At 39.7% G+C, this 14,362-nt stretch overlaps 1 protein-coding gene across 1 annotated transcript; it reads right to left on the reverse strand.

Moving 5' to 3' along the window:
• Positions 1–1,012: 1,012 nt before the first annotated feature.
• On the reverse strand, positions 1,013–13,441 carry LOC144650613 (uncharacterized). Its single transcript, XM_078510337.1, has 11 exons — positions 12,806–13,441; positions 12,072–12,371; positions 11,007–11,309; positions 9,960–10,000; positions 9,723–9,773; positions 9,321–9,371; positions 7,335–7,382; positions 6,892–6,912; positions 6,227–6,262; positions 3,598–3,645; positions 1,013–1,840 (listed from the first exon to the last, which is right to left on the reverse strand). The coding sequence occupies exons 1-11, from the start codon at positions 12,813–12,815 to the stop codon at positions 1,478–1,480; spliced, it is 1,272 nt and encodes a 423-aa protein (XP_078366463.1). The 5' UTR covers positions 12,816–13,441; the 3' UTR covers positions 1,013–1,477.
• Positions 13,442–14,362: the final 921 nt, after the last annotated feature.

Below are 14,362 nucleotides of genomic sequence, written 5' to 3' on the forward strand. Positions count from 1 at the left end.
AACAACTCGGAAACAAGAATGTAAAGGTTCACAGATCTCTTGCGTCATGTCTATAAATTCGCGAAAGGAAACAAAAGTGTATCCCTGACATACTCAAGTACACTCGATAAGAATTAGCAATTCAAACATTTTTTTCCAAAAAAAATTCATTGACTGTCATATTTAAGACATTTAACTTTCAAGTTCTTGGTTCTTAGCGTGGTTTAACCTTTTTGCCTTGACTGATTTTTCTTTATAAGAGTTGATTCTCCGGGAAAACAATGTTTAGTTCCCTGACATTTCCGAGTAATATAAAGGAAACGTAAATGTTTTGCGAGTCGGAGACACGCTCCATATTCAGGCGCAATGTTCATTGTCTTTCACGTGATGCTGCGCACAACAACTGCTTTGCACTGTATGTCCGTGCGGCCCTCAGACGAATCATTTTCGAAATTAGTGAGGCTTTAAGGCTCGGTTCGGATGCCGAACTTTTCATGATCCGAACTTAATTAATTCGTATTTGGACTGACCCAACAAAAGTACTCCTGTTTATTCAGACTACTACTACTACTGTCTCTTGTACTTGTAAGTGTTCCGTTGCTTATTATTTGTGGAGTTTGTGATAAGCCGAAATCAAAACTTGAAAATAGAAATTGTAAACAGAAAACCTTCACTGAAAAGTTAAAAAGCTGAAATCAAAATTCACCGTAACCCTGGATTAGCTGGATATGCTCTTGCTTTGAACAACCCAGCTCTAGTGGATGGCGTTATCAATCCTTTTAACAAATGGACCCAGGTCGAGGGAGAGGCTTATGACCCTACCCCACCTCCTGTAAGAAATTATGCTGATTGCGAAAACAGGATGATGTGTCGGTTTCGAGCAGACTATTACCAACACAGCATTTATAAAACATAATAAACATTATCAAAATCAATTGCTCAGTCTTTATTTCTGACGGTTTTTTAAATTCATCTGTAAAACTTCAATGCCATTTACTACAATATTCAAACTATTTGCATTACATCCCCCCCCCTCCCCTCACCGCTCCCCTCTCATCCAACGGTGGGGGGCGATCCTTTTGGTCGGCAATGGCTCGATCGAATTTCAAAGTCCGCGGATACACTGACTTCTGTTCAAATGTGATTGACTGATCGAAAATTAATACTTGCGCATGCTTATAAAAATCAGCTGTAGCGAAATGTCGCAGGCCCAAATGGATTCCAGGCCCTGGGATCAAGTATGAAATTAACCAAGGTATTTTTCAAAATGATATTCAATAAACAGTTTTTTTTTTATTATGAATGTTGCAATAATTATATTTCATAAATATTTCGTCTGCCTGAGCACTTAGCGAATGCGTCATACCTTACGTTGTAAATGTCTTAGCCACTAATTTTTGGACCCCTTTTTGGTTGTCATGTAATGTAATCTTTGCGTCACAATCTTGACATGTAAATCAAAATAATAAATAATAGTTATTATAATCTTTTCTTTGTTCTATTTTTCGTGTCCCTTAAATAACCTTTGCCACCAGCTGCTAGTTAAAACCAACGAAACCCATGGCCACTCTACGAGAAATGGAACTGAAGATGAATCACCGGAAGCCGAGGCTTCTTCAATGTGTCTTTTGTATTCCTGCTTTGTTTGTTCCAAACATTCATTCTGCAATGCTGATAGAGAACTTTCTGCTTCATAAAATGTTTCTTTTTCTTCATGTATTTCACTATCTGTTGTTACGATTTCTTCTTTCGTGGAAGTTACGGAAGTTTCTCCTGCAGTATTTGAAGGTTCGTGGACATGTTCTAGGATTTCATTCATCCTCTGCATTGCCGCTTCCACTGTGTTCTTGATTTGCTGTATCTGGAAGGAAACAGAATTATCAGTCACAGTGGATACAGCGACGACCTGCGTGTAAAAGCCTAGATTTTTCAAGTCAGCCTTACAAGACTCTTTAGTAATTAGTTTTTACTGAGAAACTAAGCCATCTAGCTTGTAATCTGTAATGTAATGTAATCTTTTAATAGTCAGGTCTCCACAGGGCTTTTCAGTAACTATTTACAATTTACAGAATTAAGGGATGAGACCGGACATCAGCATATATAAGGCGCCTATGGCAGCCGCTATCCGTCCATGTATGATCTCACCCCACCGCCAACCCATGGAATAGAAACAGACCACAACACCGGGAACTTCATGCCCTACTCTTTGCGATGAGTGTGTGGGTTCTTTAACGTCCCCTGCTGATTATAACACTGAAGATGCAGGAGACGGGGCCTACGGTTTATCGTCCTTATCCGAGAAGACTAGAATGTCTAGCCATTTGCAAATGTAATTACAAAGGCAGCACATTCTCCTCAGTTATTTTAAGGAGGCTCGATGTAGTTTTTTTTAGCCGAAGGGTGGTTGTTTTGAAAATTAAAATTATCTAGGAAGCCAATGTTCGATTTTTGCCAAAATACACCATAATGATCAAATATGACCAAATTTTATTTTTTTACCCGTCACTTGAACATATAAAAAAATGAATACCAAGAGTCAATCTAGATTTCGAGAAAATCAAGCTTGTTTGAGAACAAAAGAAAACGTCAATAGTTGCTATGGTAACCTTTGTGACAAAGTGACGGGTAAAAAATTGAAATTTGGTCATATTTTTGGCAAAAATCGAAGATTGGCTTCCTAGATAATTTTAATTTTCAAAACAACCACCCGTCGGCTAAAAAAACTACATCGAGCCTCCTTAAGACCCTGAGTGTTGGTCCGGTCTGGGAGTCGAACCCGAGACCTCCCGCACGACAGTCGTCTACCAACTAAGCTAATTAATAAACAATGTGCACTGTATTTTACAATGCATTTTTTAGTTTTTTTTTTTATTTCAATTTTACCTCATCACTGGCTTGAACAAAATCTTATGTTATGTTAGGTTCTTATTGAGAAAAGATGCTTGCTTCTCGTCCGACAACTAGTCTATGGGTCTGCTCCCTTATACCTTAACCCAAGAACGATGACGGCAAGAATAATATAGTTCTGGTTTAAAGCCTAACATGTTTTTCACAGCGGAGGTTTAAATGGCAAAATTTTACTAAGAGTCTAATGGGTCCTTAATTACAGTCTTTATACGCAGATTTTCATTGCAGTCCTTAAAGGGACCGTGCCACGGACTTTAGCCAGTTTAGGCATCGGAAATGGCCAACAAATTTCAGTAAAATTATAAAAATAACCTTTTAGAACAATGAAAGGGCATTTCAATAACACAACAAATACAAAAGAATGAACGGATGGCCAAAACTGACGAATATTGAAACGGATTGTAATATTGAAATATTGTTGGGCTGGCAGTTTTCAAAGTTCGTCTCGTTTGCTTGTAAATTTAAATTATAACTCCCGGGAGACACATTTAGTTGCAATGAAGCTATGGTTTTGTCATTTGGATCCAGTGGAGCAATTTCTTTGCAAACGTGTAGTTTCATAGCAAGTATTTGGCAAAACTTAAAAATATAAACTTTACTCAGCCGTGACACATTCCCTTTAAAACCAACAAACGACGACGTTGTGGTGCACTTTTTTCTTCATTAAATCAACACTAGAATGTTTTGTTTTAATTACAAAATAAAACTTACCTCGTGTCCCAAGGCGCTGTCATCGACTTGGCAATTGGCACTCTGCACCTATAAAGTACATTTCAAAATGAAAACAATAGACTATGTGGATATTGGTAGAAGAAAGGCGGAGACTAGACTGACTGTGGAGAATATGTAGTGGGCTTTCGAGTTAAAAACAAATCTAATGTGTAGACGGTCTTTATGGTGTTTAGAGCGTAGTCGTAACGGGTTTGCGTTAAAATTAGTTTTCGCTCGTAGTCGTACTGCGGGGTTCCACTGTTTTAAGCCCGGACCAAACGAGGATGAAGTGATGAGAGTTGACTGTCATGTTTCCGCCAACTCTCATTGACTATCATCAACTTGGGCGAAACGAGAGAAAACTCTCATCGACTCTCATGAAAAATTTGAGCATATTCAAAGTCGATCAGAGCGCATGAGAGTACATGAGAGTCGATGAGAGTTCACGAGAGTTTCAGGCCAAACGAGAGTGAGAGTTTGAACTCTCGTCAACTCTCATCCTCGTTTGACAAGAGCTTTAGCCCGGCGTATCAAATCGAACGAAATCGAACAAATTTTTCATCGAACTCAATCAAACGAAATCGAATCTAATCGAACGATTAAATTCGATTTTGTTCGGTCATCGAACGAAATCGGACAACAATTTTTTTTGTGAGTTCGATTTCCGAACCAAATCGAACGAAATCGAATTAAGCGTTCGATTAAGTTCGGAAATCGATGTGGCTAAAATTTAAAAAACAAAATTGGAACCTAGCGGAGCGAGTAAAAAGTTAATGATCATTCCTTAAATGGTTTTGGAATAAGTGACTGGACACGGTATCGTATAATCTTTGTCTTTTTATTTGATCCTAAAGAAATAAAACATAATATTCGAGCAATGTAATACGCCCGGGAATACGTTAAAACTCGTACGAGGGATCAAATTACAAATACTCAAATACAACCCGCGATGTATCTGCGTATCGTATCAAGTGAAAACCGTATTTAATTTTAGAACTAGTGGTAACCACAGGTTAGAAAGTGCGGGCCTTGACGCACTTAGAAAAGGTACTGGCACGAGAGTGCGTAATTTTAGATATAGATGGCAGTGTCGATAAATAAATGATTAAATGGACAAAAGACAATTATCCCGAGTAACGCGTCACGCAAGGAATGCATGTTTTTATCGTTTTGGGAAGTGTAATCGAGCACGCGGTGTGAATTGAGATGTGATTTTTCTCAGTCGGTAAACTCGCTATGTTGTGCTCGCCTTTTATTAACGTGGCGCGATTAATGATAAATCACGCTTAATTGCCGCTAACCGGCCGCGAACCATTCAGAGTTGTTTTTTTGTCGGATTGACAGTTTAGTGAACTGTAGTCGAGCAAGCGGTGTGAATTGAGATGTGATTTTCCTCGGTCGATAAACGCGCTATGTTGTCAGTGTTATAACGAATTTCTCGGGAATAACCGTTGTTGGAACCATTTGCTTTGCCGTGGTTTATGCGTAATACAATCAGAGCAAATTTTCACAAAAGCAACACCCGTAAAACAAGTCTGCAAATTGTAATGTTTGCAATCTTTCATGTGACAGAATCCAAGATCTTATGTGACAATCGTTCTTGGAGAACAGATTTTCTCTTCCGGTGATACGACAAACTGTCGTGATTGACACATTTTTCGCATTCCGATCGTTCTTAGTGGAAGAACAAAATTTTCAACTTCCGTTTTGCAGATAGTCTTTATAAACGTGGCGCGCACGCGTAATACGCAATCCGCTGGTCACTGTCAAGATTAGGGTTGCGGGCCTCTCTTGGGCCCGCAATAACATTTTGCGAATTAAAACTTTATATGATCGATTAAACAATATAGCATTGCACATGGGGATGAAGGTGCACGCCGTATGTGACATCAGTGTTAACCGTATTTTTATTGTTGTTAGTGGCAGAATTATTTCTCCATTTTGACATAAAAAGTATGGAAATAAAGGAAACATAACTTAAGATGGCTTCATCGATTGACGCATTTACCCGGGAATTTATCCCCGTGATCATCAAATGAAGGAAAACTGAACATTCGCTCGATTCAGATCATATCTTCATACGACGTAAGCCGCTCGCTTTGGCGTCGTTCGACGACCGAACTAAATCGAACGTCATCGGACTTTATCGAACGTTCGATTTTGTTCGATTTGCATTTATTTTTTGTGAGTTCGATTTCGTTCGATGACCGAACAAAATCGAATTTAATCGTTCGATTAAGTTCGATTGCGTTCGATTGAGTTCGAAAACCGAACGTTCGATTTGATACGCCGGGCTTTAGGGAGCTTTAGCAGTGACGATGACGACGTGGAGGGTAACGTCTTGTGAAAAAAAAGCAATTTTAAGTTTTACTCGAGATCTCTCGATTATTGATAAGTTCAGTGTATCTATTGGTTTAGAAACCAGCTCCAGCTCAATAACCCAAATAAAAAAAAAAATAAGAATTTGGTCATTTCATGTTGTTGTTTTGCAAAGAACGACCAGGCAATGTGTGAAGATTTAAATCTCACGTGAAGAATTATTATTCTGCTCGTTGTCGTCGTAGTTTGCTAAAGCTTACACTTTTTCGTTTACTTCACTGACGAAAAATAGGAACACAAATTAAATTACCTTTGATTGTCGCAATCGAAAAGAAGGGGTTTTGCCCTAAAAAAAAGAAAATCAGATATTTGTACATATAACAGCAAAAGAAAGATATCACAGGATTAAAAGCCAAGCAGACAAGACTCGAAAAATAAACAGCTTGCTATCTTCCAACTATAAACCCACTTATTGTTTAAGTTTTTCAGCTTTTGATTCCTCGATATGAAAGCAATGCTATTTACGGCTTAGCAACTAAAATTTTCAGTTTGGTTGTCTTTAACTGGATCGTCTTAAACTAGTCTTATTTGTACAAAAATGAGCTACTTTTTCAAAAACACCGTTATTAACACTACCCATAGCGATTTCTACTACTAAAGACATTTTGTGACCTGTTCCTTACTGTTTGTGAGAGGTTTCGATTGATCCTGCCCTGAGCCTGAGGTAAGGCCTAAGGCAAGGTTTGGATTGATCCTGCCCTGAGCCTGTTCTATTCTTCACTGTTTTCGTCTATTCGTATCCCCCCTCCACGGCTTTTAGCTGACGGTTGTTGCAATAGTCCAGATGTTTTATGTGCTGTCTTTACATGGAGAAGTTTGGCATTTTACTTGTTATTCGGTATGTTATTTACTTGTTAAGAAGTAGAAAAACAATTATAGGTGCCGATTTGTGAATAAAAATAAATAAAACAATACCTTTGTCACTCGAGCACTTTCCTAAATGAACAAGAACAAAACGTGTTAATTTTCTATTTTAAAATTTTCTAAAAGGCTTATGAAGTTTATACTAATATTACATGCACTTGTTATCACATGTTATGACTTTTTGTCACATAATTTCTGAAAAATACATCTCAAAGCCCATATCTACTGATGATTCTCTGGTATACGAAATTTCTGTGTTCTAATTGCGCTCTTGGATGCCACATTCTGTAACTTGACTGCTTAGATGACTCACGTCTAAGTCAGTAGACAGTTATGCTATGTTTCCGACTTCCGATCATATTGACTTTTGGTTGGCTGCCTTATCGAAATTCCATTGCACAGCTTCAATCATGTCAGAAGTCCAACGAAATGTTTTCATACTTGTACTATTACTCGCTTTTTGTTGCACACCAGAAGAAAAAAAAGGCTCATACCCTTCTCTTCCATGTCTGCAGTGTCTCTTGAAATGAAGAGGTTTCCTCCTTCAAGAAAAAAAAAAAGAAACTGTTACTGTTGTCACTATGGACAATTCTTGTTACCAGTAAGTGTCTCACGAAGCATCTGCGACTGCTTCCTGTTTGAAGGAAGAACGCGTGACAGTTAGGTAATTTTCAAACCTCCTTATTAATTCCACGAGAGATCACGTGATTGCAGTCGGAGATGCCGGTTGAGGTAAAATTTTGGGGAGGTCTTCGATTCTTACTATCCAACTAAAAACATGTGCTGTAACTCACGAGCACTTCGAAAAACGTCACACCAGCATTACAGTCACGCGCAATGATGTGTGTCACGCCACTTACTTACCTTGCTGTCGAGAATGACACCGACTGAACTGATTATAATCCCGGGGTATCCAATCGAACAAAATCGAACCAAAAATCAATCGAACCCAACCAAACACCAATCGTTCGATTGGGTTCGGTAATCGAACAAAATCGAACATCTATTTTGCTGTGAGTTCGATTTTCGAACCAATCGAACACAATCGGGTTCGATTTAGTTCGGAATCTTTCTCTTGATAAGTAAATCACGCAGGACTAATCAAAATCAACTTTTATTGAATAGAATAAATATAAAAACGTCCAATATCGAACTGAATGTCAATGTTAAGTAAAAAATATTTGGTAGAAGAGAACAAAACGACGGTAAAATAACTAAAATGCACTATTGTTTACATTTCTATATTAGAAGGAAGGATATGGTTATGATTTTCACCGTTACACTCAAACAAAAGTTGCACCATTTCATTCACTGCAACACAGGCAGATGTGTTCAATATGTGAAGAATCATTACTAGTAGCCAAAACGCTGCTGCCATCAGTCTGTCCAAGCCCTCAAGGGCGGCCAAAAGCGACGTTAACAGGAGAAGAGCAATTTCAGGCAAGACAACAATTACATTGGAGGAAGTGCTTACTATTAACATGGATGACAAAAATAACAAGTGAACAAGTAAAACGATTTTTTTCTTAAGATCGAAATCGTCGTAATAAGCAAAAAACTTGCATGCAAAATTGACTTTAGTTTCGGACGAGCACGTTGTTCGACTGCCCCAGCCGTGGCTCTTGAAATTAATCGATGCAGAATTTAAGTCGCGTCGCTATTGTTGGCTATTGTGCAGACAATCGTCCTATCCTGGGGTATGGCGAATCGCCAAAAAAGAATTAAGGGAACGGTGCACCGTACAATATGTACGCAGTATAGACAAACAGGAGTTCGGTAATCGAACGTTCGATTGAGTTCGATTGTTTGTTGTTCGGTAATCGAACGTTCGATTAAGTTCGATTGTTTACTGTTCGGTAATCGAACGTTCAAATGAGTTCGATTGACCAATTTTTATTGTGAGTTCGATTATGTTCGATTACCGAACCCAATCGAACGATTGGTGTTCGATTGAGTTCGATTACCGAACGTTCGATTGGATACCCCGGGTTAAAATGTATGATTACGTGCTTAAGTTTAGACTGGTAAAGGGGATTAAACAAGTTTGCCAAGCATGAGACTATTAACTTGATGTTGTGTGGTCGCAAGTAACTAATTGAAGACAGGCATGGCAAGACTGGCAATAATCGTCAAAACATTTTCAATGGAGTAATGCCCAACCACAACACTTTAAACCAGAACTCGAAGCAAATGCATCAAGCTGTAGCAAAACACGTGAAAACGCACGTGACCCAAACACGAGTAGTTTTTATGTCTGATTGGCTGAGTAGAGCTAATAATAAACAACAACAAAGGAACGCCGGAGTAATTCATGCACTCATTTGAAAGCCGCTGTACCAACCATTCCATTTATGTCTCCCACTTTGAGAAAAAAACAATTGCCTCTCCGGTTTTTGCTATGCAATGTATCTTGATAAGACAAAAATAAGTAAGTTGGCATTGCACGGCACAAAAGAAACGTTGAATCAAAAGGTGCGTACCTGTTTTATTTCTTCCAGTTGTGGTTCTGTGTTAGTCGGTTCTTCTTGCGGCTATTGTATAAAATGAAAACGCACAAATTAGGCGGAGTTAACAATTTCCCTGGCACACATATATTTTGGCAGTGTAGTATCACGACTATCATAATTGGCAAATTAGCACGATCACGCTTTGGAAAACACATAATATAAGATAATTAGAAAAGACAGCGCTACAGATCCTAACCTGCGATCAGGCGTTATCTTTCTTTTCGTTATTTCTTATCCTTTTACCCGTCGCGAAAAAAAAAAAGCCAGAACGCAGGTTAAAGTGATCCTTTCATTGGGGTTAAATGCTATCAACAATTTTCAAAAGCTATTGAAGACATTACGTTAAATATGGCACGACATATATAACTGGTATACCTCTGGTAGAATCCTGGTTGACTCTGCTCTATCCCTGATACCATCCTCTTCCTACAAAATGGCAGGGCGTCGGAGAACATTAGCCATTACAACGATCTCAAGCCGAGCTTATTATATGTACAAATTGAATCACTTGATTGTACAATTCAGTAACAAAGTGTTAAATAGCAGCTGCAAAAAGAAAGCTTCAACTGAAAATTTAAGTATTTAATTTAGTTAAATTAAATAATCCCTGACCTGAATTATGGTATCACGTCTACTGAGAACATCAGTCAATTCTGAAATTAAAAGAAACGAATTTGTTGAGCTGTTAAATTATACGTGACGTTCAAAATAATTCTTGTATCCCAATGAGTGAAAAGATGATGTAACTTAGCCAATCAGCTAGTCCATCGGTCATTTCGCTCGTCAGCTATCATGCAGTCACTGAGTCCATGACCATTCGGTTGGCCAATCAGTCCGTTGCGCGTTACTCCTATGGTCAGTCAGTCAGTCAGCCAGTCAGTCAGTCAGTCAGTCAGTCAGTCAGTCAGTCAGTCAGTCAGTCAGTCAGTCAGTCAGGCAGGCAGGCAGGCAGGCAGGCAGGCAGGCAGGCAGGCAGGCAGGCAGGCAGGCAGGCAGTCAGTCAGTCAGTCTGTCAGTCAGTCAGTCAGGCAGGCAGGCAGGCAGGCAGGCAGGCAGGCAGGCAGGCAGGCAGGCAGGCAGGCAGGCAGTCAGTCGACAGTCGGTCAGTCAGTCAGTCAGTCAATAGCTGTTGATATGAAATATCTTGAATGTGTTTTCTTTGGCCAACTATCAGTGAGCTCTTTCGATGAAACAGTATTACCATATTCTTATACATGAGTGAAAAGTTGGGTCTATAGATAAGCTTGGCTTCGAAAACGTTGTTTCTTGCTCCGTCTTGACCCTTAGTAATCACCGAAGCAAAAATCTACTTTCTGTTCCATTATACTCATACATATTAAAGAGAATGTTTGGCCAAATTACTGCCCCATAGCTTGCAATAGTTATACACCCGGTGTCGATGAAAAAAGTGGCATGGCTACGAAGGAAAAGGGCCTAAAACTTAAGGGCCGATGTTTTCAAGTTTAACAGTGTTACTTGAAACAAATCACATAAAATCCATTGAATACTGTTTATCAACATCTTGGAGAATGAATTTATGCCTTTCTTTCGTTTTTAAAGGATTTTTTTTAAGCAGTACCCTCAGAGTACTACTTAAAGTAGTGACGCTGTCCCTTTAACACACTAAAACAAAAATCGTTCTAATTACATGCTGCTTACCTGGGTAAATGTCACAACAGAATTTTTCCACTAGATCCCGACGCTGTACCAACTCGTCATCCAGGGCCCTAGCAAGTTTTCTGTAAGTGGCGTCAGTTCCTTGTTTTTCTACCCACTTACAAAGCGTAGCATAAGCCCTTTCACAGACATCATCTGGGTTATCAATTTCGATTATCTTCAAATGCTTCTCTTTGAGTCCAACTGCGCGGCCAATTCTCTTCCAGTCTTCCGGTATTTCCTCGGCAAGGCGTTGAAGTTCCTGGTCGGTTGGAGTTCCCTTTTTAATTAGCCAGATGTTGTTATCTGTTAATCAAAGCAAGAAAAGATTAGTAAGCTTAGCTACAGAATACATCATTGCATAGACACGTAGGGAAATAACTTTTTTTAATCCTAACTTCGGAACTACTTATTGCGTCGTCTCCCTACGCTTTAATGGGCACAAAATGTAACAACAATAGCCTGAAAAGACGCGTTGGCCTAATGATCAGCACACGTATCCTGTTTCTGAACGGTCCTGGCTCAAGCCCTGGCTGTGTTCAGTGGGTTGTGTTCTTGGACAAGGCAGTTTGCTTTCATAGTCCCTCCGGCTTTCTCTTGACCTAAATGTATAGATGTGTACTGGCGAATTAGGGAGGCGCAAGGAAGAAGGAATAACGTAAAATTCCGGTTATAAGCCCCCCGCTTATAAGCTCCCCCCCCCCGGTCTGCCGCATGAGATTAATGAAAAGGGCTAAATGTTGCTTTATTATGCGTTTATACCCAAAAAAACGCATTTCGATCAATACTCCCGTGGCCCGTTTCGGAACGTTTTTTTATTCCGCTTATAATCCCTCCCGGATTTAAGCCCCTCCAGTTAAAAGCCCACCCAAAAACCCTTATAAAGTTGTATAAGCCCAGGGCTTATAACCGGAATTTTACGGTACTCCTAATCGGTAAATGTTAAGGAGACCGGGATCAGGGCCGGCGGTATGGACCACTTGACATGGAGCAGACTTAACCCAACAGCAAAAGTTAATATTTTTATTTTCAAAAGTACAAGTCTATGACATTATTTTACTGACTAACCTGCGTTATCGGAGGAAAATGACTTCACCAAACCGGGTCGTTGAACCAACTGGTCATTGAAGGCCGCAGCTAGCTTTTGATAGGTTGCCTTTCGGCCCATCTTTTTCTTCCACTTCTGCAGTACAGCAAGGGCTCGCTCGTATACATCATTAGAATTGTTAACCTCTATTGCCTTCAAATGTTTTTCTTTCAAACCCAATGCAGCGCCGAGTCTCTTCCAGTCCTGTTGAATGTTGTCAGCGATGTGTGCTAGCTCTTTCTCGGAAGGAATTCCCTTTTTCAAGGGCCAAAAAAAAGTTGCTGTGAAGCAAATGAACATGGGAAATGGTAAATAGATTAATAAAACTTGACGGAGTGGTGGATCTGGGGAGGGGGGGTCAGGGGGGCCGGGCCCCCTTCTTATCTTTGGTAGAAAATTTAATGAACCCCCCCCCCCCTGCTAAATTTGTTTGAGGTGTACGCACACCTAAGTTCAGGGTCTGTACCCCCCACTGGAAGCTGTTCATGACCAGGAGCTAAGACATGAGTGATTATACCTGATCACAAACACCTTTGTCAAAAAAAGAAAAGTGAAGCCCAATATATTCCACAAGAGGAATCATTTCATTTTCTACTAACTACAGCCAGAGTGCGTTACCATTTCCGCTACAATGAAAATGGGCTGAATTGGTTAACATAAACCATATTGTTACTTTGTATGTACTTTGGATCAATACGCAATGCCATATACTCACCCTCTGCCATCGCTGTTGTCTCCAAGTTTGCTATGTTGTATTTCTTTAAGTCTTATTAAAGTCTTATTAAACTGCAAAGGCCAAAGTAATTTCCTTGTCTTCTGTCACAACAGAATTTACCTGTCTGTATTCGCGAAACTAAAGGAATATTTCGAGAAGGCAGCCCAGAAACGATGGCAGTTTGCTTGAATGATCAGGCTAAGACCAAGCCGTTGTTGAAGCAGTAATTTATGGATCATTTATGTCCGCTTACTCGTTTAAAACGCAACTTGTTCCGCTCGGTCACGCCTTCTGTTATCACGTGCTGTATTTCATGTAAACAGGAAGGCATATCTGCTCAGCGATCCGTGTTAGTGGAGTGAAGGTCAACGTAATCTCTTTCTTCAGTTTCTTTACGCTGAATTTATGAATTGTATTTTAGAATCTATTATAGCAGTTCGTTACCTTTTAACGCCTTTTGAGATGAGTATAACAGTTATTGTAATTTATTGTTGTAGTTCACTGTTGCGTCACCAGAACTGCAAACTGTCCAAACTGAATACTGAAGCTTAGAAAATAAAACAAACAAACAGTAAGAAATAAAACTCTTGTGTGACCAACGGCAATCTTTAAACTGTTGTCTATTTCGTTCGTCAACAATCAAAGCTGCGAGTCTCGCAATTTTAGTGCACCACAAACTGCACGTTGCCTTGTGGATCCTTGTAAAACATATTTGCAATGAAATTAAAAATTTCACGCATTGTTGGTTATCGTTTATTCACCTTTCTAGTTGCGTGACAGTAACCCACACAACAAAATGAACGTGACAAAATGCACAAAAGAGGTGCTGACGCAATTGTAGACGCGATGATATTTTGGGATACAAAATTGGGGTTTTCAACGAAACGTTTATCCTGTTAAAACTTCCGCTTATCGCCCACTCAGTCCGGTCAATTGTTTGGCGAGTTCTTGGAAAGTCTGTTTCAGCGACTGCGTGCACGTAATAACATTTCCTGAACAACTCCCATTAATTGGAAAACTGAGATGTCAAGCTTTTTTTCTAAGAACAACAAAAGCAAGTTTGTGTAAATAATTTTGATTCTTTTGAAGATTGCTCGGCAGTTTTGAATCCGGCGTTAAGCGGTTTTGTTCGATGCTGATCAAATACTTATCCCTGAACCAGACATATTATGATGGGGTGACCCTAATTCGGCGAAATTACGGATCACCAGTTTGCTAACGGTTAGCCTCACCCCGGTATACTTGCGGTTAGTTTTTACTCCGGTTTGCTTGCGGTTAGCTTTTATTTGTTGGTTAGGACAATATACTATCGCCGTTCAGTCACATACTCTGTATGGCGTCTGTATGCGTCAAGTCTGTCAATACAAGGGCCCAGTCACGCGCTTTTGCATCCGGGATATCTCTCTCAACTGCGCAGGCCCAAAAGAAGAATGTTGTTACAACTACGTCGCGCTAGACAGCCGCGTTAGTTTCAAGGAGCAATACACTTACTATTCAGTTAAGAATAGGCGTTTGCACTGCAAGTGCATATTGATGAAGTGGCAATATTTCACGTCA

The sequence above is a fragment of the Oculina patagonica genome, chromosome 4 (genome assembly GCF_052425735.1).
Source record: "Oculina patagonica isolate OP01 chromosome 4, crgOcupat, whole genome shotgun sequence".
Lineage (NCBI taxonomy): Eukaryota > Metazoa > Cnidaria > Anthozoa > Scleractinia > Oculinidae > Oculina > Oculina patagonica.